Source organism: Ursus americanus, chromosome 29, assembly GCF_024610735.1.
Source record: "Ursus americanus isolate L20-20 chromosome 29, mUrsAme1.1.p, whole genome shotgun sequence".
In the NCBI taxonomy this organism is placed as follows: Eukaryota; Metazoa; Chordata; class Mammalia; order Carnivora; family Ursidae; genus Ursus; species Ursus americanus.
In genome coordinates this window covers 11,704,814-11,729,651 of record NC_142155.1, presented here as the reverse complement: position 1 = coordinate 11,729,651, position 24,838 = coordinate 11,704,814, and the positions used below count along the sequence as shown (strand labels likewise).

At 39.6% G+C, this 24,838-nt stretch overlaps 1 protein-coding gene across 3 annotated transcripts; it reads left to right on the top strand.

Moving 5' to 3' along the window:
* Positions 1–469: 469 nt before the first annotated feature.
* On the top strand, positions 470–24,133 carry OGFRL1 (opioid growth factor receptor like 1). Of its 3 annotated transcripts, XM_087856966.1 has the most exons (8): positions 470–845; positions 4,958–5,044; positions 5,193–5,274; positions 8,623–8,701; positions 8,798–8,864; positions 8,970–9,115; positions 13,062–13,757; positions 19,715–24,133. In XM_087856966.1, the coding sequence occupies exons 1-7, from the start codon at positions 603–605 to the stop codon at positions 13,726–13,728; spliced, it is 1,371 nt and encodes a 456-aa protein (XP_087713092.1). In that variant the 5' UTR covers positions 470–602; the 3' UTR covers positions 13,729–13,757; positions 19,715–24,133. The 3 variants fall into 3 exon arrangements, with proteins under 3 accessions (XP_087713092.1, XP_045659424.2, XP_045659416.2); XM_045803468.2 differs by lacking the exon at positions 19,715–24,133 and having other exon boundaries at positions 5,196–5,274; positions 13,062–19,692; XM_045803460.2 differs by lacking the exon at positions 19,715–24,133 and having other exon boundaries at positions 13,062–19,692.
* Positions 24,134–24,838: the final 705 nt, after the last annotated feature.

Below are 24,838 nucleotides of genomic sequence, written 5' to 3'. Positions count from 1 at the left end.
AGGAGGTGTGGACAGGACTCGCCTGCTGACTGTGACACCATCTTCGACATCACGTCCACCCCAGCCCGCTTCTCCCAGAGCTGGGCGGGACCACTCTTCCCGCTCAGCTGGGAGGAGCCCCAAGCTGGTGGTCCTGCCCCGGGTAGGGGTGGAGAGGGGCGGGTGAACAGCAGACCCCCATCCTCCCCGGGAGACGTCAAAGGCCCAGCGAAGGCAGGCCTTCCGGGGTGGAAAGGGGGCAGTGGGGTGTGTGCCTGGGGCCGGGCCGGCGGCGGGGAGGCCGCGGGTGCGGGGAGCGACGGCAGTTTGCTCCTCGGGTCTCCCGGCCGGCGCCGGCTCCCGCGGGTGGGGAGGAGAAGGAACCAGATGGGCGGGTTCAAGCGTTGGCGGCGGCGGTCCCGGGGCCGCCGGCTCCTCCCCGCGAGTGTGCCTGTCTGCCGCTCGCCGCGCTGAGGCAGTGCGGCGGCGGGCGGGCCGAGGCTGCCGCCCAGCGCCCTCACCGAGGCCATGCCCCGGCCCTAGCGTGCCTGCCGCAGCCCGCGCCCAGCGCCCCGTCCCGCGCCCCGCAGCCCCGCAGCCCCGCGCCCGCCGCCGCTTCTTCAATGGGCAACCTGCTCGGCGGGGTCAGCTTCCGCGAGCCCACCACCGTGGAGGACTGCGACTCCACCTGGCAGACGGACTCGGAGCCCGAGCCCGAGCCCGAGGAGCCGGGGCCGGCCGGCGGCGGCGGCGAGGGCCCGGGGCCGGAGCCCGAGCAGCCTGCGCAGCCCCCGGAGCGAGTCGGCGGGCGGCCCCGCGCCAGCCCCGCGCCGGACGAAGACGCCGAGGCGGCGGGCGCCGAGCAGGTACGCGGCCCCGCGGTGGCCTCGGGCCGGGCCAGGGCGCCCCTGCCCCTTGAGGAAGGACGTCGCCGGGGATAGGAGCAAGCGCCGAGCGACCCCCGCGCACAGGGGCAGGGGCGCCGGGGGCTGCTGGTCCTCTGCGGCCAGACCCCTCCGCGCCGGCGGCCGTCCCGCAGCCCCGCGGACCCGGGGGCCTGTCGTGGCCGCGAGCGCCGGAGCCGTGCCCTGCCGGCCTGGGGCCTGACCGCGGGCACGACAAGGAAGTCCCTCAAGGCAGAATCCAACTTGAATGGGTGTTTTCTTTGCCTCTGCAGCGCAGCTGGGTGCTGCGAAGGTGGGGTGGGAGGAACCTGTCTAAAAATAGAGGATGGTGAAAACTGGTCTAGTGCGTGTTATTGGTAAAAATTACCCAGAATAAGGAGGGACTGCCCCTAAGGAGTAGCGAGCACTCTCCCCTACAGTGGGGTCTACAGCCATTAAAAGTACTGTGGAAGGTCCCCAACCGGAGTTAAAACGCCACAATTCTTACCCTAAGTAAGGCCTTTCAACTGAGTTCAGGGCACTCTTCAAAACTCTTGTATCATCCAGAGACTTGTTGATCCAACTGTGCTTAAATCATTTGCCTAATTCAATTTGGAGGAGAGGTTAGTAAAGAGAGAAATATCCTTTTAACCTCTGACTTACTGCAAATAATTCAGACAACTTTGAAAAGGAGGAACTGTACAGCCAGCCCTCTAAAGAAGTGCGCGTCTGGAGGTATTTAAGGTTTGTGGTTCTGCATTAGGCCCTCCTCTTTCTCAGCTGTGGAGGAATGAGAGTGAGGAGAAAAAAAATGGAGCCCAAAGTCAAATATGCCCACGGGTGCTTGGCTGGAGTAGAGGAGTCACCACCTAAATATTACAGCTAAAGCTGCCTCATAAATCTGGATGATCACCTCTGTGTAGGTCAGGAGAAAGCGAAGTCCTCGTGCAGGCTCTATGCTGAACATGTTATTTCAATCGCCTGCAATTTCAGGGGTTGGGGGGTTGGGTGGGAATTGCTGTTTTTCGTCCCCATTTTAGACAAAACTGAGGTTTAGAGAATATGAAAAGTTTGCCCAAGAACATCCAGGGAGACAATGAATGATGCAAACCCAAGTATGTCTGTAACCAACGTAGAACCTTTAACCTGTTGGAATTGTGACTCTCTCTCTGCTCCTTGTGTTCTGATTTGTGGATGGGTCATTTTGCATTGCGAATTCAACCCCCCTCCCCCAAAAAAGTATTAGAGACTGTATGCCAGTTTTCCCCTTTCTCTTGTTTCCCAATTAAGTAGCCTTCTCAAAGAATCTTGGGATATCAAAAAACACCAGCTTAGATTCAATCCATCTAAGTAGGTCCATCTATATAAAACAATTTGATAATTAATGTTTCAGTCAATTACTTGTGACCCCAGAAAATGGTGGACCACAGCAGCCATCCCTTTTCCCCTTCAGTGATTTATTTTTCTTGTTAGTGTCACCATTTAACTTCTTTAAAAAATCTCCTTTTTAATGTTGCTTTTTGACTATCATTTGTTGCCTCTCCCCATAGTCATTTGCAAGTACTGCTAGAACTACCTCTAGAACATATCCCAGTGTGGCGACTACTCACCTCCTTCGTTGCCCTTATTCCTAGTTCAAGTGAATATTTGACCAATGATGGCGCCTTTAAGTAAGATGGGCAAGTCTGGGGAAAAAGCATCATCAGAGGTTAAATCAAGAATTTTCTTGAATTTTATATCCTATTAGACATCCAAGTGGAATTCTTAACGTATCTATGGATGAAGCCTTCCAGGGCTGCAGTCATCAGCTTATAAGAATGGTGGTGTACAAAGTTGTGGGAGATACGTGGCCATTAAGGAGTGATGAGGAATAAGAACTAAACCCTGGACACTCCTCAATTTAGAACATATGAATAGGAGGAGGAGCCAAAGAGAAGACGGACAAGGGGAAACCAATGAGATAGGGAGAAACCAGGAGAGTTATGGCACCTGACAGTATTTCAGGAAGGAGGGAGACATTTAACTGGCCCAGTACTGCTGGGAAGTTGCCTGAGTTGAGCCTTGAGACATGGTTTGGTGAAAATGGAGATTTGTTGGTGACACTGAAAGAGCCATTTAGATGGAATGCCAAGGATGAAAGCCTGATTGTGGCACGTCATGGGAGAAGAGGAAGAGAAGACAGGGTTAGGTATGCACAGTTCTTTGGTGATATTTTACTATAATAGGGAGCAGAGCTATGGATCTGCATTTGAGGGGGGATTTGGGCCAAGGAAGGTTGTGTAGATACTATGTTTGTCTGCCAAGGGGAATGTTCCAGAAAGAGAGAAATTTTGATGATGCAGGAAATAGGAACAACATATTAAGGAACAAAATCCTTAGCTGAGCAGGTGAAAGGAGACAGGATAGAAATTCCAAAAGGAGCAGAAGTTAGAGAAACAAGGTCAGATGCTCGCAGGTTGGTACAGTTAGAGGTTGGAGGATGCAGTTATTCTCATGATAATCTTGGGAAATAGGTAGGGCATGAGTCATTATATTGTTTCACAGAAGGTAAAACTAAGATTCAGTTAAGTGGTTGGCTTAAGGCCTCACAAATAAGTAGCAGAGTTAAGACAACCCAAATCTTGGGCTGTTGACAGTTCGCCACAGTTCCTATCATGCTCCTTCACTGGAGCTGAAATGCATTCGTGGCTAATTAGTTGGACTTGCAGCCTCAGGCCTGGGATTCCAGTTCCTGTGCTGTCACCAAGCTCCAGGCCTTGTTCAACTTCTCTGAGCCTGGGTTACCTTGTTTCTAAGATGGAAACACTAAGAACTGCCATCCCGGTATGTCATAAAAATCAGATGAAATAATATACATGTAAGTGCTTTGTAAATGGAAAAGTGCTTTCTATACAAATGTAGGATGATGATTCATTTGGTTGTAGCTCAGGCTAAATAGATTCAGAAACTTGCTAGGCAGAGCTATTTTGAAACGTGTGGCAAGGACCAGAATTTAAGCTTTTCCTTGCTTATGTAACATGACAGAGTAGCTAATGTTAAACATCAGAGAATTTGGTGTTAAAGTAAGTATCTCTATCCTTGTAGTAATAGTGAGAATCACACCACTTCAAAAATGTGCGAAAATTGCTTGGAGGATGCTGATCTGTCAACACAGATGGGGGTGGAGGATGATGAGAAAGGGATCGGGAGGGTGGTGAAGCTCTTAATGAATATTCAGACCTAAACTTTGTCTTCTGTTTCATCATCGTCATCTGTCTTATTGTCCTTCTGCATGACGCGGGACACAAAGTACTTCCTTACACATTCTAACAGTACATATAGTTAGAGAATTGAAACTGATTACATTGACCCATATCTTACATTTTAAAAATTATTCATGGTGGTGAGAATTTTTAGAATTTAAGTAGTATGAATAAACTACCGCATATAAGTTACTACAATCTGAAGTTCATTTCATTTGAGAGCTTTTGCTACTTTGTATATACGTATTTTGAATTTGCTGATTTATGTCACCTTGTGTTATTACTGGATTCACAGATTATTCATGCTTTTGTGTACTTGTTATGGTGCTACAAAGGATGGAGTTTAGAAAGCTATTTAGTTTGTTTTAAAAATCCTCTTTTCATAAGTTTTATTTTCCTTCTAAGTACAGCTAAATGTTGCAAAGTTAATGACAGTTTTCTTTGTAGGATTGACTTCTTATCTTAACAATTTTTTTGTATTATGTATTCTAAAATAAATTTTGTCATAGAATCACTTGTGTGACCTCTGGCAAAGTAAATGTCTTAAATTCATTTTGAGTTCTATTTCTGATGAATATTGATCTAGAACATTTGGCCTCTATAGGCTCTTGGTTTTATTCAGTAAAACACCTTAGGACAAATGTTATTGGGTTCAAATCAGGCAAAAAGAATGCCAATAAATGCTACTAGGAAGCCTTATTAAAAGAAAATTTCTAATATTGTCATTATTCTGAACAGCTTGATACTTTTCAGGCGTTCCTTATGGATGTTCATTATTTTAAATGTTCTGGAGATTTCTCAGTGAGATTATCTTACTTCACCATGTAAATGGAATTTCATTTTTTATTTTAGGGTGGTGAGTCCACCGAAGCAACTGCCAAACCAAAGAGAAGCTTTTATGCTGCAAGGGATCTGTACAAATATCGACATCAGTACCCAGTAAGAGCATAGAACGTTTTTTCTAAAATGTAAAATATTTCCTGTTTTTTCTTATTTTGTGGTGCTAGTAAGCAAACATGCGAGAAGGGTCCTTGTGCCTTTTTTTATGTGTCCATATGCTGGAGATTGATTTATTTTTTTCCTTTAGCAGAACTTCAAAGATATTCGATATCAAAATGACTTGAGCAATCTTCGGTTTTATAAGAATAAAATTCCATTTAAGCCAGATGGTGAGTAATCTGCTGTCCTGGTAAAAAGCAAACTTTAAATAATAACATACACCTAGTTGTTCTTTGTTTGTTCTGTGGTCAGTACCTTCTTAATGCATTTGTTCATCGACTGGCTTTACTTTGCTATGTGGTCTAGTCTGATGTATCCCCAAAGTTTCAGACTCTAGACTTGTGAACATCCACTTGGCAAATTCTGGAGGAATAACTAGATTAGCAATACCTTCCCACCGCTTGTTCATGGTGGCTATTATCTGAAGGAGAGTGGGGGCCACTTCTATGAGAGGCAAAGAGATGAGATTTATAAATTTATAGAATCACAGAATATTATATTACTAGGAAACATTAGAGGAAATCAAATTAATCTTCCTCATTTTAAAGATGAGGTCACTGGGTCTTAAAGCTTGAATGACTGACTTGTCTGATCACTTGATTGTAGGGTTGGGTCTAGGATCCAGAGTTCGATATTCTTTTCCCACCACACCATACCCCCAAATTATTTAGGATATAATTGAAAAGTAATGTTTATATGAGAATTATCTTTCCTGTTGATTTTCAGAGTCAGGGGTCAGGGAGCTTCACCAGTCCCAGTCCAGTGTTCCGATATCCTGGGAAGAGAACTCCGGAGAGAGTAGATCTCCATTCAACTTTGCCAAATAAACTGCCTCCTCCTTCAGAACTGTAAAATTGCCCTGGCAGGATTTTCTAAGATTCTCCCCCTATAGGGAGAGGATGCGTTCACTATGGTAATACGCATATTTCACTGAGGCACCGTGCTGTGGTTCATGGCGGGCATCCTAATTTTATCCAGGTCAAACCAGCAAAGTTGGCTTCTCTCCTTCTCGCCCTTATCTCTGTGAGGTGACCAGATGGCCCTGGCTTCTGCTCTTTGCTCTTAGTGGAAGCTGAGCCAAATTCACAGCCATGTGAGTCGGGAATGAGGGTCATAGATTGCAAAGCTTTCCAAGTAGCAGGACTACATTCTTTGGTGAACTAACTGGAGGAAGGCTATCTGAAGGCTGAGAGGAGGAGTTCCTGTACTGTGCACTGAGAGATGTAACAGTTGGGAGTTAGGATTTAAGAACATTGTTGCAATGGCCAGATCCACTTGTCTTTAATTAATTTCTGGTGTCCCAAAAGTCTGCTCTGATTTAGGAGGAAACCTCTGGGTAAAAATGCTCTGCTGTATTTACTAGTGATAGAAACACACTGCTTTATTTACTAATTGAAATAATACTAATTAAATTATTGGTTTTTTAGGACCTGGGACAAGAAAACCTTTTGAAGAAATGCAATGATAGATTGTTAATTTGACTCTGACTTGAATTTAATAAAATTTACCTAAAGGAATGCCTTCAAATATTAAAAACGTTGGACATGACAGTATTTAACTGAATTATTTTTATATTTCCTTTTTTTAAAAAGATTTTATTTATTTGAGAGTGAGAGAGCACTAGAGAGAGAGACCAAGCACAAGTGAGAGTTAGAGGGAGAAGGAGAAGCAGGCTTCCCCCTGAGCAGGGAGCCCGACAACGTGGGGCTCAATCCCAGGATCCTGGGATCATGATCTGAGCCGGAGGCAGATGCTTAATGGACTGAGCCACCCAGGCACCCCTATTTTAGTATTTCTAGTAGTGAATTAATTAATTAATTAATTAGTTAATTTATATTATGTTCAGTTAGCTACCATATGGTACATCATTAGTTTTTGGTGTAGTGTTGAGAGACTATGGACTCCAGGAAACAAACTGAGGGTTTCAGAAGGGAGGGGGTGGGGGGATGGGGTAGTTGTGAATTTATTTTTGAGGTAGTAATTTAAAGTAATAACTTTAAGCACTGCATTAATTTTTTTGTAATCTTTACCACAAAATTTATTTTGAAATCTTACACGGTTGGTGTAGGGGTCAGGAGTTTTATCTAAGGTCACATAAAATGTTATTTTAGTTTATTATATAAATTACATAAACTCATCCAGTTTCCTCCCCAGCATATGTACATGTACACATACACCACCCCCCCCCACATACACTTGCCAATAAGCATAAGCCTGCAATGATGTATTGTAATTATTAAGCAGGAGGAGGGATAGTTGGAAGGGAAATTATGGAGTAAATGGTTTTAAAATGCTGATAAAGCCAGCGGTATGATCACAAACAACTTTTTACTTAGCCTTCCAAGAGTAGACTTCTACAAACTGGTGATCTCTGGTGAAAACAAGAATGAGATGAATTATGTTGTTGTGTTTTTTTCTATAAAATCGACTAAATGGCCACATAGTCAATTGTGGGGACCGAGACAGTATTAGAGAAGCAGGAGGGTTTTGTTCTATAGTTGGCCCTGGAACAGTGTAGGGGTAATGGGCGCTAACCCCGTGCAGTCAGAAATCCGTGTGTAACTTTTGACTTACCCAAAACTTAATTGCTAATAGTCTCCTGTTGACTGGAAGATTTACTAATGGCATAAATAGTTGATGAACGCATATTTTGCATGTGATAGTCATTACGTACTGTATTCTTATAAAAAAGTTCAAACTCATGTTCAAAGGTCAACTATACTAAGTTCTTACGGGGAGACAGTAGGATGTGGTGAAGAGGCCTTAGTTTTTGGAACCAGAAAGACCTGTGTTCTACTCCTAGCTTTATTCTTTTGTTAGTGCGTGACTTTGAACAAATCGTACAATGTCCTCATTAGTAAAATGGGGATGGTAGCACTGGTTTGGGAGAGTTTTGTGAAGATTAAGCTGGACGATGTATACTGTGGGTAATACGGATCCTTTTTCTTCCATTTTTCCTTCTTCCCTTTCCATCTCCTTTTTCATGCTTTTCTCCCTCTCTTTCTCTTCTCTCACCTTTCTTTTATTCCTTTTTTTTCCCTGGGCTACATTTCATTTTGATCCCACCTTGTATTTAAAGAACGTAGGACCATCTAGAGCAGGGGTTGGCAAACTTTTCTGTCGAGGGCCGGATAGTAAATATTTTCAGCTATGTGGGCCATGTAGTCTCTGTTTCAACTACTCAACTCTACTGTGGTAGTGTAAAATAACTAATGAAGTTGCATGGCTGTGTTCCAATAAAACTTTATTTATAAAACAAATGGCATAGTTTGTCAGCTTCTGCTTTAGAGTAACACTGTCTGGTAGAACTCTCTGTGATTTGAGGTGCCGTTGAGTTTTGAAAAATTAGGCCTGTTACATAACTGAGCATATGGCATAGGGTATTCTTCTTGGTATAATTTTTAGGTGCTATTAGTAAATTTCAGAGGTTTTACTATAAAGATTAAGTGGTTACATGTTACAATGCCTTCAACAATGTCTTAAATGTCTGGCTCATTTTCTAAATATTTACTACCTAGGTGTTTACATTGAAGAAGTTCTAAATAAGTGGAAAGGAGATTATGAAAAGCTGGAGCACAACCACACTTACATTCAATGGTCAGTTACATTTCTGTATCTTGAACCATGTCGTATTTAATCGTGTGTGTTTTCCAGATAACATTAATATAACAATATTATTTTTCTAAAAAATAGGCTTTTCCCCCTGAGAGAACAAGGCTTGAACTTTTATGCTAAAGAATTAACTACATATGAAATTGAGGTAATGCAAGCTCATTTCATTTTATAGGAGATGGCCAAATAATATTGCTATTTTATTGTCCTAGTAACTACTGAATCATTTCAGCTAACTTTTCCCCCCCCTTAGGAGTTCAAAAAAACAAAAGAAGCAATTAAAAGATTCCTCCTGGCTTATAAGATGATGTTAGAATTTTTTGGAATAAAACTGGTTGATAAAACTGGAAATGTCGCTCGGGCCGTTAACTGGCAGGAAAGGTTTCAGCATCTGAATGAGTAAGTAAAGCCCCCGCCGGTGCATTGGGGCCAGCATGTTATTTTTTCTTGGTTGGAATTCTCTGTGGAACATAGGAACAACTAATAGATGGGCCCCGGAATTTGAATTCAAAAGCTAGTCTGAAATGCATTTTATCCGTTGTTCTGTGTTCTAAAGTATAACAAAACAACAAGAAATGGATGAAATTGCTGGTAGGAATAAGGCCATTCCGCTTCAGAGCTCTTTCTTCCTGAAACCTCTCTACTGCCCAGGCCCCTCTTTATACGCGGTTCTTGGCATTTATGCTTCTTTCTTGTACACAGGTTTCCACATCCCCTCTGCTAGGTTGTGACCTTCTTGTGCACAGTCTGTCATTGAGCATGGTACCTTCTTAGATTACATCCATAAACTAGGCCTATGACATATAAAAGTCATTTTATAAGGCTGAGCTTGTGCCTATACATTGCTAAAAAAGAGGGAAAATTAGAATCTTCAGTATTTTGGTAAAGAACAAAAGCCCACTTTTGCTTACTAAATCCTACAACCTGTGAAGAAAATTTTTAACTTGGCTTCTTTGAAATTGATTTGCTGTATTCTTTTGCCTGGATATTTATAACTTTCATTAATACTTATACCCAAAGTTTATTTTTCTTATTATTTTCTTTGTATGCAAACTGATTTTTTTTTCTTTTTAATTATGGGGTGACTTATGAATGCTGGACCATTAAACCAACAGCTTTAAAGCATTTTTTTTTAGCACATTATAATTAGCTGAGTTGGGCAAGTACCAAGAAAAAACAAAGTAACCTAAGAAATTTTTCTTTGCCCAACAGTTTTGAGCATCAATTAACTGAATTTTTTGGTGTTTTTCTAGAACTTTCATCTTGGTTTGCTAAAATGAGTATAAGTATTAATGTTTAAGCCTTAAGACTTCTTTTTACTTTATTAGTCACAGTCAACACTATTAAAATGGTAGCTTGTACTAAAACACCGAAGATATGGGCATAAAGCTTTATGATCCTGATTAGAAGACCCATTAACTCATAACTCAAGTTAAATTTGATTTATAAAGGACACTTACCGCAGAAGCATATACGCCGCTGCCTGAGCAATCTGGGCGGCTGTCTCTGGACAGTTTCTAAACCCTCCTGTCATACTGTCAACGAAAGCTATACGCAAGTAGCCTACTGACGTGAAAGACAGCAGCACGACTATCATTGTAGGGAATCGCCATCCCAGCTTCTTGTTTCTGCTTGGACTAGCAATCTTGTTTAGTAAATGTTTGTTGAACAAACAATGAACAAAAGACGTTTGCCAGCTTAAATCCTCCTTGGGGTTTTATTTTCAGTTGCTCTATCCGATAGTTGGCAATAGAACCCTTCTGAAGGTTTTAGTTAAAATGATCTCCTGGCTTGGGTCAGGGGAAGGGAGCCTGAAGTAACCGTCACATTCCCTCGCCCCATTCAGATCCTTTTCTTTCCACCGCGCACTGTCTCTCATTTTCCTTTCCCTGGGTATTGCACAGAGCTTTTATTTGTGTTTTAATCTGTGTGACATCTTGAGTTTCTTAGAGTAGGCAGGAAACTCAATATATTTATAGTAGCCCAGCAGACAAAAAAGTATTGAATGAAAGTGAAATGAAGTAACGTTCAGTGAACAAGTGACCATGACTAAAAGAAGTGAAGTATTTTCAGACACGGGAGTACAAATATATAGAGCAACCACTCAGATGTATTTCTGATTTTATTTGTAATCACCTTAGATTGTGGAGCCACACTTTAGAGCCTGGATTTGCTTCTCACTTGTATTTGCCACCTCCTTGTTCTTGCCTTTTGTGTGTTCTCTCTTCACCTACCTGGTCTTCCTGACACCTGCCGTCCTGTTTACCACCCGCAGTCGGGAAGCGCAGCTTCTCTCTTTTATCTGCTATGCTCACAACATTAGGAGGTTTTAGCTGCTCTCTTCTCTTCCATTTTGTCTTTGTCATATTTATTTCGAATCCTACTGAAGGGCTCAGTTTCTTTCTTGTATACTTCTGTTCCATAAGCCTCATTTTCATTCTCTTCAACCCAAGTTTTTGTCCTGTTCTACTGTTATGTAAATATTTTAAATCAGAGCGTGTGTAGATACAGATAAATGTGTGCAGAAATTTCATCTTGGCCGTACATCTAAGACTGGATATGTGCAACTGACCTGGTTGCAATAGAGTAAATTTTGTTGGATCATGTAACTCATCTTTGGGATTTTTAAAGAAAAATATTCCCCCCACTTTTCCATACATCTCTTTCTCAGATTTATGAAGCAGATGTTGCTCAAGGATTTTATCACTGAGTTTTTGGAGACTAGAAACTCCATACTAACCTAAGTCAACTCTGCTGCTAATGGCACATTGTCTTAACCTCATTCAAATTCATGCTGTCTTAGAAGACTCTTCCTTCCTATTAAAAAATACAGATTCATAAGACTAAAACGTGTCTGCTATGTTTTACCCTTTGACCTCAAAGAGTTGAATATTGAGATAATACTTTTATGCTAAACATCCAGAAGAATGGGAATGATAAAACTGCTGGACTTGTCTTTTCCAAGGTTTGGCTAGCCTGAATCATTAAGGTTTTCCTTTTGTCCAGACAAACTTTCTTATTAAAATGTAAAACTGTGGAACCATCCCCTTCTGTCCCTCAGATAGTTCAACATCCTTCTTCACTTTCCCCAAATAATTTGCTAGCTCTTTGTAAGTGAAATACTCCAAGAAACCAAAGCAGGTATATTCCTTGCTTGTATAAAGTTCAATGTCTGGTGTATAAAATAGGTTTTAGGAAGTTAGAAGTAAGTGGTGGTTATGGTTGTGCGTCACTGTAGGGTCAATAAATACCCGGGCTGTTGATGATGCATGATTAATACACGCAGCTGAAGAAGCCTTGAGGATATGGCCAGGTATTTGTAATAAGGCAACTGTTGCCCAGTGACACAGGGCAGGTATTTTATGAATTGTGAGAGAGAGGCTTGGAAAGCCTTCATCTGATAATGGCCTTAGTTTGGGAACAGAGAAGTAATTTGGGGAAAAGGGCATCATTGGAGTCCATGCCATTATAAGCAAAATTTAAAATTCTCTGGGAAAAAGGAGAGAGAGGCCATGGGTGGAAGATAATTAGGTGATTAAGTTGGGATAGGTACGTATAGGTGGCCCTTAGTACCATATTTAAATAATAACAATAACAATATCACTTTTAAATAGTATCTAATGTTTTTTGAGTTCTACATGCCCTGCATATGTCTCAACTCATTTGATTCTTCTAGCACTCCAGTAAGATATGGGCCATTTCCCCTATTTTACAGATGAGGATACTGAGTCAGAGAGAGATACCGTAACCTCACGTAGCTGTGGGTGGTTGAGCCATGGCGCGAACTCAGGTGTGACTTCAAAGCCCACGCTCCTAACTATATTCTGCTACAGGAGTCAGTTTTGCATCCTTTGTTACAATTGTTCTAGCAAGGTAGAATGGTTTTTAATGCTTTCCTTATGAACTGGCTAAAATGGTGGATTTTGCTGACACTGTAAGTCATACCTTCAGCTGATAGCTGATGTTGCGTTTGTGCTTGGTACCAGTTACGTGTGGTGGGTACAGTATAGCTGGTGGTGTTGCAAATAATTGCTCTAGTAGTCACATCCTCAGAGCACTTAAACAACAATTCAGCATGAGTGGGAGTCAATTTTAGATGTAAATATTTTTCAAATACGAAGAGCTAAAGCAACAAGGGGAATTTATATTATATATTTGAATTTCACGTAGATTGGCATTACATTGCTGTATAAGGTTTTAATAACTTCTCGTTTATTCTTCCAATGGTGTCTAATATGGCTTTCAGTAAAGTCATTTGGTTGGAAATATTTTTCCAATACTTTTCTTTCCCCTGCTTTCCTTCACCTGATTTCCCCCCCACATTTTATCCAATCCTCTCTTTCAGGTCCCAGCACAACTATTTACGAATCACTCGTATTCTTAAAAGCCTCGGTGAGCTTGGATATGAAAGTTTTAAATCTCCTCTTGTAAAATTTATTCTTCATGAAGCTCTTGTGGAAAATACTATTCCCAATATTAAACAGAGTGCTCTGGAGTATTTTGTTTATACAATTAGAGACAGGAGAGAGAGGAGAAAGCTCCTACGTTTCGCCCAGAAACATTACACGCCTTCAGAGAATTTTATCTGGGGGCCGCCGAGGAAAGAACAGTCAGAGGGAAGCAAAGCCCAGAAAATGCCTGCCCCTCCCACCTCTGGTCATATCAGTCAAACTTCTATGCACAAAAAATCCAAGGACTCCAAAAATTCCTCCTCAGCTGTTCATTTAAATAGCAAAACAGCCGAAGAAAAAAGAGCAGCACCTGGAGGGGCTGCAGAGGAGACAGACAAGCCCAGCGCCGAGGAGTCCAGCAGTGAAGCTACCAAGCCGGGAACCACGGAGGACGCTCCTGCCGAAAATTCCAATTCTGAGCCCGAAAAACCAGTCACCAATCCCACAGAGAGGAAGGAGGGTGCAGCTCCTCCTGAAAAAGAGGAAGAAGGTGAAAATCCTAACAAAGACTGTGAAGATCCTGGAACTGCAGGTTCCCACGAAGACGGACAATTACAGTGAAGTATCAGAGAACCCCCACCCCAGCGTAGGTAAGGGGGGAGGAACTGTACAAGGTCTCCGGAAGAAGAGGTCACATTGCAAATTTTAGCCATCTGTGTTTGTGATTTCTGTTGTCAAGTTTTGTTGTTGGTTTTTTATTTTGGGTGACCATGAGTTAAATCTTCAGTAAGAAGTTTTAAGCAAGACCCAGTAAACGAATGTGTTCTGTAAGGCTTTTAGGATGTGATGTTTCAAATTCTGTACATAATTATTAGTTTTTAAATGACTTTCAATACATCTGCAAATAATCACGTAGTATTTGATATATCAAATAAATTCTTTGGGAGATTACAGTCAAGAGGATAAATTTCATTCTGTTGCCATGCTTTTTTGCCCAATTTATGGATTTATTTTTTAAGCTGGAAAAACAAATTTGGTCGTTTCAGATGTGTTCTGAAAGTGATTTGGACTCATCATTACAACACCTCAGCATGCTTATTTTTAAATTCTGGTACATGAAATTTATGTTCTCAGGGAGCTATAATCTCCCAGCCCATTTCTTGGCCCCACTGTCCTTTCCTCTTTCTCTCTCTCAGCACTTGCCCTCATTTGCCATTTTTGTCAGCCAACATGTGCTTTTCTAGGGAACGTTCAAGTGATCCCCTGTGCTGAAATTTAAATGGAACAGGGGGCACTTTCAACTGTATGATAATCAAGAATTTGCTTTTTTAAAATAATAAAAATGTTTTTCTCTGTTAAATGCTTAAGAACAAATTTTGATGCAGAGCCCAAGAAAAGGATTTTGCTTTTATAAGGCTGTTCCATATAAATTTGGTGCTTGTTTCTGAATGCAAATGACTAAAGAATTAAAAAATAAGGGAAGAAATTACTCATTTTTCAACAGCATGCTTCTTATACTGGCAACAAGGCAGTGGTCCCTAAATCCTTGACTGTCTGAGTGTTCTGTGGGCTATGAAATTAATATTATTGCTTAGTCCAGAGTATCTTTAAAAAAGAAAACAATTTGATGTATCTCTAACTTGTCAAACCTTGAAATTGAGAATAGATTTGAAATTCCATATCCTCAGGCTTAGCAAGCGCTTAATGTGTTGATGCTGGTTAAGAGCAAGTAATTTTATTTCCTGTACTACTATTACTAATTACAAATCAGAAAATAATCAGAAACGCTGTGGTGAGAACTTCAGAGCATACATACAAATACAGTTGAAGCAATTAATAGAAAAAAATTTCACTTTCATTTGGAGCAGAATTGGCTTTTGTGTATCTCTTGGGCTTTTAGATTCACTTTAACCCCCCAAGAATTTTTACTATGTCCTATTTGTTAGTTGTATCACACCGTCTTCTGTTACCTTTGTGATCAGGGGATTTCCAGCAGAGGATTTCTAGAGACTATATCAACAGTATGCCTTTAGAAATACTTTATTGCTTCGAAGTTTACACGAAACATCACAGTTGCTCAAACTTGACTTTTTAAATATGAATATTAGTAACCAAGTTGTATCTCCTACTCCAATTAACATAGAGCGTTTTCTCATTTTTGGTTCCCGTAATATCCCAATTTTTGCTTTCTTTTGTTTTGTGAAGGGAGCATAAAGATTCGGGAAAACAATTCTGCTTTTGCGTTTCAGTTTCTTTTTTGTATGGACCCTGTAATGTGGTGCTTGTAGCAATGTCCCCTAGCGCTAATAAACAGTTTTCCAGGGTTAGACGGTAAGAGTAGTTGTCACATTGAGCTGAAATGTAGGAACATGATTAATTCAAAATAGCTTACCAATTTTGAATACATGATAAAGTGTTCAGACTGCTTTCTAAGTGTAAAATATTAAAAATGTGTGACCAGATATTAAAATATTAATAAACAGTGGACAGAGACTAAAATAAGTGGATATAATCTGAATGACTTGGAAACTATAGTATATCAGAGCCCTTACGAGTAAAAACATTTCATTCAACAATTTAACTTTTAGAATATTATTCCTAATTAGGGGTTTGATTAGATTGTGCCAATTAATTTGAGAATATTTGGTCTCAAGGGAAAAACCACCTGGCTCCCATTTAAAACAGTGGCCTTTTCCCACGATGTCGTGTTTAAGATCCATATTCATATGTAATAGTATGATTCCTCTATTTAATCTGCAAATAATTTACGAGAGAATTCTTCAGTGGAGAACAAGTGAGGGGATGTCATTCCTTTTGCAGATAAACATTATGAGTGTCGAATTTTTTTTCTATGAAGAATACTTTGTACAATTAATAGTTTTTTAAATAAGATCTATAGATATGTATTTATGTGGGTCTCAGATATGAAACAGCCCTCTGGGTTTGACTCTGATGTTTTGTATTTTTAAAAACTACCATATGCTTGCAAGAAATTTATTGAGAAAGCTGTTTTAAAAATGCGGTGAAGCATGGCCAAATAGCTAGAAACATTATTGAATCTTTGCAAATATATAGACTTTATTGCTGTACCTTGGACTGCGAGGATATAAACATTGGCTATTGATAAAATATTAAATTGCATTTCATGGCAAATAGATGTTATATCGCTTGGTTAGTCTAGTACATTTCTAATATTTTGTGCTTTCATATCTCTAAGGAGATAATATATGTGAAAGTATTTTGAAATACTGTAAAGTGATATATAATTATAAGATATATTTCTGTACGGTAGAGAAAAAGTTTATAACATTAAAAATATTGTATCATTATACAGTTTCATGCTCATCTCATAAGAAACTCTAAATCATGATAAAAGTGAAAAATGTGTCTGCGTTCTCTAAATCAGGTCTAGTTCTCAGTTCAAAATTTATTTTGTATAGTTTTATTTTGAATTTAGGTTTTGAGACTACTTCTTTTCAGCTTCAAGTAGAAAAAAAAATGTACAACTCAGGAGTTACTAGAGAAGTTCTAAGATTTTTTTTGCTAAGTATTAAAAATATAAACATATGAAAATGTCATTTAACACCTATCGTTGTTACTGTTTCATATTTTGTTGTATAGAATTACCTACTTTGCTTCTAGCTTTTATGCTTTAATCTGAGTGAAAATATGATCTGGTGGAAAAGGAAAAACAGTGCAGTGTTCTGAGTTTCTTTAAAAGACCATTTTAGTAGGTAAACTTCCATATCAAGTGGTCAAAAACTGGTTGAACTGACAGAGACTATTTGGTTAACGGTTTAAAGTTAAATTTTCCAAGTTTAAAATAGAATTATGATTGAGTTTATACTTTATGGAGTAACTAATCAACCAGGTTTTTTGGTCTTTCTATAATTGAGGTTCTTCTAGAAGCTTTATTTTCTAACCTGAGAAAAGAAGGACATTCTCGATCTTACCTGAATGTAGCTTCATCTATGGGTCTTTTATGTCTATTTGGGCTGAGTGGGGATCCTTTGTTATAGGACTGGTTTTGAAGATTTCTAATCTGTTTTCCACTTAGATAATTTCCCTTTTGTCTTTTGGGGTATATGTGTTAAATATAAGGTAGGCTGGAGTTAGAATTGCTAGAGTCATTTCAAATGCAGCCATGGTTGTAGAGAATGATGACAGGTAGTCATCAGAGTATGGGTCAATCAGGGTCAATGTAGGATCTGGAAAGTTAGGAGTGACATATATTGGCTTCTTTCAACTTTGAATTCCGCAGTGTTTATGACATGAACAGATTTGTGTGGGTAATCTCTAGGGTGACAGTACTACCCTGCCTCCTTCCCTGTTCTAGTTATCCAGCCCACCCAGCAGATTGTGTTCAGGGACAGGCTGTGTTTTTAGAAATCCCTTATTACTGAAGTTAATAATAATATAGTTATAAATATGAATGCCTGGAGGTGTCCAGATGTGCCTTAACTAATGTAAATGGTTTTCATTCAGAAGTTTAAATTTTTACTCCGCTGTAAAATCTTGCCACAAGGAACTTTCCAAACCGTGAATATCAGTTATTTTAATGAATTTACGTTGGTGCTTTTTCATTTTGGAGAACTTTCCCTTTGTGACAATAGTATTAGTTCATAAGGAAGTGCACTTGCCACAGTGTTCAGCAATGGGTTGTATTTGACAAAAAGTGTTTACGGTAAGAAAGATTAACTGCATTGGTACATTTATTTATGCTCTTGCTTGATTTTGCTACATGCTATGATTTTCATTTAAACATTTCTCAGTTACTACAAGTAATATTTATCTGCATTTTACCCTCTTCTTAGCTGCAGATGGATGCAGAAAATGGAATTCTGTTAGAGAATTATTTAAAAGTTTAATTCCAGTAGATGGTCAGAGGACTCTGAAACCAATTTTCTTATTAGAAACATTTAAAAAGCACTGTTTTTGCTTTTTTTCCTAGATGAGAATGTTCTTTGTCATCTGCTTTTTTCCTGATCTGTTGAGAATTACTGTTTTAGTAATTTTGGGAAATAACTTCTTAATATGTTTGTTGCTTGAATTAAAGTTTTCATATGGAGGATACAATTAAGTACTTTGTTTTATGGCTTAAACTTTGCCTGGAAGTAGAGTCGAGAATGGGGACTAAGAATCAGGTGGGCGGGCATCTTGGTAAAGTGGAGCCAACACTGGGTTCCAGTCTCTCCAAAGGCACAATGAGTCCTCAGAGCTTCCTCGGAATCACTAGGGTATTGAGCCCCATTATCCCTGACTTCTGAAGAAGGCGGACTACCTTGGACTCCATAGACAATTTTAATAGGTACCAATTTGCACAAAATATGTTATAATTTGCTACTATTTTGTAGTTGTTTAGGAAATTGTGAGCAATTGGACACCTGCTATGTAAATTGTAGATGAATCTTTATAACTATCTTGGGAAATACTGAAACACCATTTCCACCCACCCCACCAGTTCTTCAATCAAAAATTCTTTTGGGTTGTTCTTTCATAGATACATATTAAAAAGCTTTTATAAAATGACTCAGTATATTTTAAAAATGAACTGAAAGGGAAAAGACATTGATACCTACTTGTTATGCTGAAAGACCTTGTTAAAAAAATCAGAAACCTTACGGAAATATATTTAAGCTATGAAGTTTATCATATTTTCATTTTTAAATTATAGCAGAGTTTATGGAACAGTTTACATTTTTAAATTATAGCAGAGTTTACGGAACAGCTTACATTTACATTACAGAGAGATTAGTTATATAATAATCTTGGTCCTAAGAAATGTTCCAGTTCTATACTCATTGGTCAAATGGGCATTGTTTTTTTCAGTGCTGATAGATTTAGTTTCAGGTGAAGAAAAGGAAAACACAAATGAAATAACAGATTAGAAACAGTAACAAGAAACTTAACTACAGAAATAAAGATATAACCAATGATGGGTTTGTACAAGTGACAGGATTATTGGGAGCAGATGAGGAATGATTTATAAGAGCTTTATGGTAGGGATGTGATTTCAGAATTAGCTCTATGTTGTTTGTGCTGAGGAGATCAGGGATTGGTGTGCAGACGGAATTGCATTAATCCTCTCGTGTGAACCGTGACTTCTGCCTACTCCACAGTAGACTGAAACCTTTCAGTAGACTGATAGAAGTAGGCAAATGATCAGATACCAAGTTTAATTTCTTTGCCAGTGTATATCAACATAGTGGTTTTACTAACAAGAAATTAAACTGAGGGACTGGCTGAGATAAGATTCAGTAATAAGGTTGTCCAGAAATGAAGTAACTCTCTCCCATAAAAGAGTTGACAGCATATTAATTGTGCAGTGCTACAATTAAGAATGAGAGCAAAGCATTAGCTTATTCTTTGACAAGCATTTTTTTTTTCATTTTTGTAAAAAGACCATTTACTCACTTTCCCTAAATAAGCTATTGGCCTTTTATTAGTATTACCTAAGAAGATAGATGGCCAACTGGGTCCTGGAACTATTTCCCTTTGGAAACTACTGTGTCCTTTGTATTTTAAGTATGTCAGGAAAATGGGTATGATTTTTTTTTTTTAAGATTTATTATTTATTTATTTATTTATTTATTTATTTATTTGACAGAGAGAGACAGAGAAAGAGGGAACACAAGCAGGGGGCACTAGTGGGAGAAGAAGAAGCAGGCTCCCAGCAGAGGAGCCTGATGTGGGGCTTGATCCCAGAACGCTGGGATCATGCCCTGAGCTGAAGGCAGACGCTTAACGACGGCGCCACCCAGGCACCCCAATGGGTATGATTCTTAACAAGATGTATGTTTTACTTCCCACCTAAGCTCTCACTGTCCTGCAGCTACTGGGTCTTTGTGCTCTCTGTTCTACTGCAGTATGAATTACAGAATGCTGTGCATGTCTGTTAGGACAAATACCATGTGTGTGTGGTAGGAGTTGTAACCAGTTTCTGGATCTGTATGGTACTATGAAACACTTATTTTATAATTCTGTAATTGTATGGCAGTGTTATGCCAAAAATGTATAAAGAACAATAGTTTCTGTTGCTGACTGCTGTATTTTAAAATATTGTTTCTGAAATAATATATTTAGAGTTCCTTTAGAGTAATTATTTTTTAAAAACTATTGCCAAATATACATCCTGTAAAATGAATAAAAGCCACTTCATCTTAGTTTAACATTTTAGCATTATGTTAGAGTACATTATATTGATTTTGCATGATTAAAATATTTTTGAAGAGCTGGAACAAATGACTTGCTGTTTTTCTATGATTAGACATATTTTTATGATTATCATGTGAGATCAACATTATTTCCTTTTATCTTGTAAAATAAATATTTTATTTTGAAGGGCGAAACCTTATTTGCATATGAAGTTATTTTCGTTGCAAGATTTTGGAGGGCAGATCGCATGTGTAAATACCTGGATGTTTATTATTTCTTTTTTTGCTTTTCTCTAATGCAAAGTTTAAAAAGTATATTGAACACAGATAAATGAAAGTGAATGATTAATGGAGACGATGTTTCTTCACTAAATAGGGCTGGTCTTTTTAATAAGTCTTTTTAATAAGAGTACAGTTGACACACACGGTCACATTAGTTTCAGGTGTACAAACTAGTGATTCAGTTTCTCTGTATGTCATGCCCACAAGAGTAGCTACCAGCCGTCACCATACAACGCTGTTACAGTAGCATTGTAATAAGTCAGATTTTTGACTAAGAAAAATGCAGTTGTGAGGTGAAAATGAAGAGGTTGCTCTAGATATCATGGGACAGTGTGGATGAAGATGAAGAGGGGCTTGGCTGCACTGATCTAGAGAGGCAGGAAAAGAGAGGACAGAAGAACTAAGAATAGACTGTGGTAAGAGTCAGAATGAAATGACATCGCACATAATTGAGAAACTGTTAGGGAAAAATAACAGCCACAGTGATGAGTGAGCATGATTTTAACTGCAGCCTTTGGGATGAATTGTTTAGTAGAGAGGAATGCACGCAATTACTGTCTTGAGGGAAGAATGGGCACATTCTGGTGATAGAGAAGCTTTCTTTTCCCCAAACTTTGAATGTCTGCAGGCAATGTAAAATCCTGAGAGATTGGAGATTCTCAGTACAGTGAGAAATTCAAGACTGAGTCTGCATTTCTTTAAGAGCATAAAATGTAATATGGGAGAGAATTTGGAAAAAAGATTTATAACATGGTCCTTATTTTAAAACCTCAAGTGGATGCAAAGCAGGCAAGCTGGTGTTCCAGGGAGGGAAGGAAATCCCAGCCTGGATAAAAGTAATGATGGGTCGTTTGGGTTCTTGTAGGTGATTTTATGCTTTGGCGATTAGGACTAAGGGCTGAACTGACACAGGGAGCATATAAGGATTATCCTGCCCTTGGGATTATCCCTGAGAAAATGTTGGATTAATTGGAAAAGCATTTTATTTATTTTTTTTTATTTTTAAAAGATTTTATGTATTTATTTGACAGAGCATAAGCAGGGGGAGTGGCAGGCAGAGGCAGAGGGAGAGGGAGAAGCAATCTTCCTGCTGAGCAGGGAGCCCCGATACCATGGGACTCAATCCCAGGACCCCGGGATCATGATCTGAGCCAAAGGCAGACAGACACTTAAGCGACTGAGCTACCCAGGCGCCCGTGGAAGAACATTTTAAACTGAGTTACTAAAGACAGAGATTAGAGAGCCAGCATGGATTTGACCAAATGATTCAGAAAGATTGGGTTTATTCATTTTGCTATACTAGTTACCACTCTACTATTTTTATAACCCCGGTGTATATTTAATACTACCAATGAATATATTAATATTTTCTTTTCAAATGGTGTATAATATTTTTGTTGTGATTGAAATAGCCTGTTTTATCAACTCTCAACTTTGGAAAAGGAAGATTCTAGAGGAAGAAGAAGAAACAAAGAAGTGGTAGATGATGTGAACCAAATGCGATCTGACAGCTCACCTTAGAAAGCTGAGCTTGTCTGAGATCTGTGAACGGATGACTTGACTCTTGTCAGAAAGAGAAGTTCAAGAAAAAGCCCTGAAGGAGTAAAAAGTGAGGGCAAAGAGGTATTTTGTTTAATGGAGCGGAGTTGACTTTCAGGCCAGAGATGGGGATCCACATGGCAAAATCATCACTTAGCGTTGGCTGTGTGGCTTCGGATAGGTCATGTAAATCCTCGGGGTCTTTGGTCTCTCATTGGTAGTAATATCTATTTTGTGAGTTTTTTGAAAGGACTTAAACACGAGGGACATATTCAAGATACTCCTTTACAGTGGCTGCTAGTATTCTAGAAGAAAATGAGATGTTTGGTCATGACATACGTCATGTAGAATTTATCTCAATGGAAATCAATCTGCTCTAATCTGTGTTTACCAGATTTACAGATAGAAACAGATGCCTTATAGTTTTAGTGTAGCTTTTACTAAAAAAGCTACCGGGTATGGAATTGATGATTTTATGTTAGATACACTAATATCAACAGTATAGAAAATTTCCCTCACTGTGAGCATGTGAATGCACAAAAGAGCCCTTAATTACTTCCTTAGTATTTTTTTGAGTGGGTTTCCCTTTTTTGCCAAGAATGAGCTGGAGTATGAGGCAGAGCTGAAGCCCTTTGACCTGGATCAGGAGATGATCTCGTTTATTTTAGGACACTACCAGTATTGGTTTTTATCAAAAGCAGAAAATTTTGATTTCAAACCCTCCGAATAGATATTTTCTTCATGTCTTAGTGGAAGGCACTTAATAGTTAACACTATTTAAAAATGTGTATGTAGTTAATTCTATGAACACTGTGGCCTACTTGTTATTGTTTACTTATAGTCAGAACTAGGAGGATGAACACTCTTGTGCCAATAAATATTCATCTTTCAAAATTCGAAACTGTAGGTATCTTCGTACTGTGAAATTAAAATGCGGTCACCATAGGTCTTGGGTCATTATCTTGTCAACCACTTATCCTTTCAGAATGCCACACACATACTTTAAATAAGATATGAAATAAATTCTCATGGCGTAGATGAAGCTGAACAGTTTTGTTTTCTTTGGCATTCATTTCGACCGGTTTCCCCTCATTTTTCTGTTTCAATGTCCATATATGGGAAGAGAAATCACAGACCTTTCTAGTTGGCAGTAAGTGCGGATGCTAATCTTCTAGGTAATGAGGAGGTGACATGACTTTCCTCCCTCTAATGCTGCAGACGCAAGGGCTGGAGGTAGGACCTAAGCCTCCTGGCTCTCTATTCATCGTGTTTGCAGCGGGTGGCCCCTTTTAACTCTCGAGAACCCTTTGCTAATTAGAATGGATTCAGAAGCATCAGTCTAGACAGTGGGCTGACCTATGCCGCAGGATTAATCGAGGACTGGAGTCCTCTCCACAGAAGAGTTTTTCTCACCGCTGAGCATATTTGCCACTGGCCATTGATCAGGTTTAGTAGGCTCTGAAGCAGGTTCAAACACTCGCACGTGGGAAAGAAACCCACTGAGGCTCTGGAAATGGACTTTGAAAACAGTCATCTCTGACCACGTGACTTCCTGTGCATAGTAGCTCCCTTAGATCTCATCTCCGGGGTAATGTGGAGGTGTCTGCGCGGCTGTCACCCTGACATTTCGGATCTCGCTGAAGGGCATCACTACCTCCAAACTGGAAACCAGGAGCTACTTCTGAACTTTCGTTTGTCGACACATCCAGTTTGGCAACAAATTCTGTAAATTTTACTTCTCAAATTTGTCCCTGCTCCACTCCCTCATTTGCATCCCCATTGTCCCCATAGGCCTTTATCTATTGCAAATGACTCCCAGTCTTCCCTCTGCCTTCCAGAGAATGCAGCCTTCGGGAGATGCTGCAGTACCTTTGTATCTAGGGCGCCCCGCATGGGGCTCGGCACATTATAAACACTCAGTAAACAATGACTGAATTAAAAAAAATGTTCAGCAGTTATAACTTGAAACAAGCCATGTACGTGTAGGGACAGTTATTTCTGGATCTATTTCTGAAATAAAATGTTTTTTTCCTCGAGACAAAGAGCCTTCAAAATGAGTTATTGTTATGATAAGTAAACAGATTTACATTGCAACATTTCTGAAGTGTTTAATGCTTTGACAAACCTAGATCATAGTTTCTTCCTGGTTTCTTGGGTCACTTAGAAACAAATGTCATTAATTCAAATTCAAGGTTAAAAAAAGGAAGAACAGTGCATGGTCCAACTTTTCCTGCTTGGCTTGAAATTTTAGGTAAGATGAAGTAATTTAAATATCATGTTCAGTGCATCCACAAAGTCCCTGTTTCCGTGCCTGGCTGGGAGCTAGATGCGTGGAAACAAACAAGCGTGAGCATGAGATGAAGTCTCTCTGTACGAAAAGCATCTGGAGCATTGGCAGAACAAAAACAACTCCCTTGGCGGTTCACAGCAGAGCTGACTTTTTTTCCCTCCGGTTTTACACTTTAGACCAAAATTCAGATTGACGGTGAAGGCCACACTTGAAGAAATGGCTTTTTCCCTTAATGTTTGATCTTCTGATAATATTCCTTCTTTGATGTGGGCTTTGCTTTTTCCTACATGTTGACAACCAAATTGAAATGAAAAAACTCACTTATCTTAAGCTTCCATTAAATGGACACCCTGTGGAAGTTTTCATGGATGGAAGTAAATGGTCATCCAAATTCTTTTAAACTTATGAGCATTCTTGATGAGCAATCCTCAGCAAGGCTTGCGTGTGTTGTACACTCAGGAAAGCT

Bases quoted from the DNA above. Each gene is read 5' to 3' on its own strand.
- OGFRL1 (XM_087856966.1), top strand. From the start codon at position 603: ATGGGCAACCTGCTCGGCGGGGTCAGCTTCCGCGAGCCCACCACCGTG. The intron at 8,702-8,797 runs GTCAGTTACATT...TCTAAAAAATAG, and splicing joins AACCACACTTACATTCAATG to GCTTTTCCCCCTGAGAGAAC. The intron at 9,116-13,061 runs GTAAGTAAAGCC...CCTCTCTTTCAG, and splicing joins AGGTTTCAGCATCTGAATGA to GTCCCAGCACAACTATTTAC.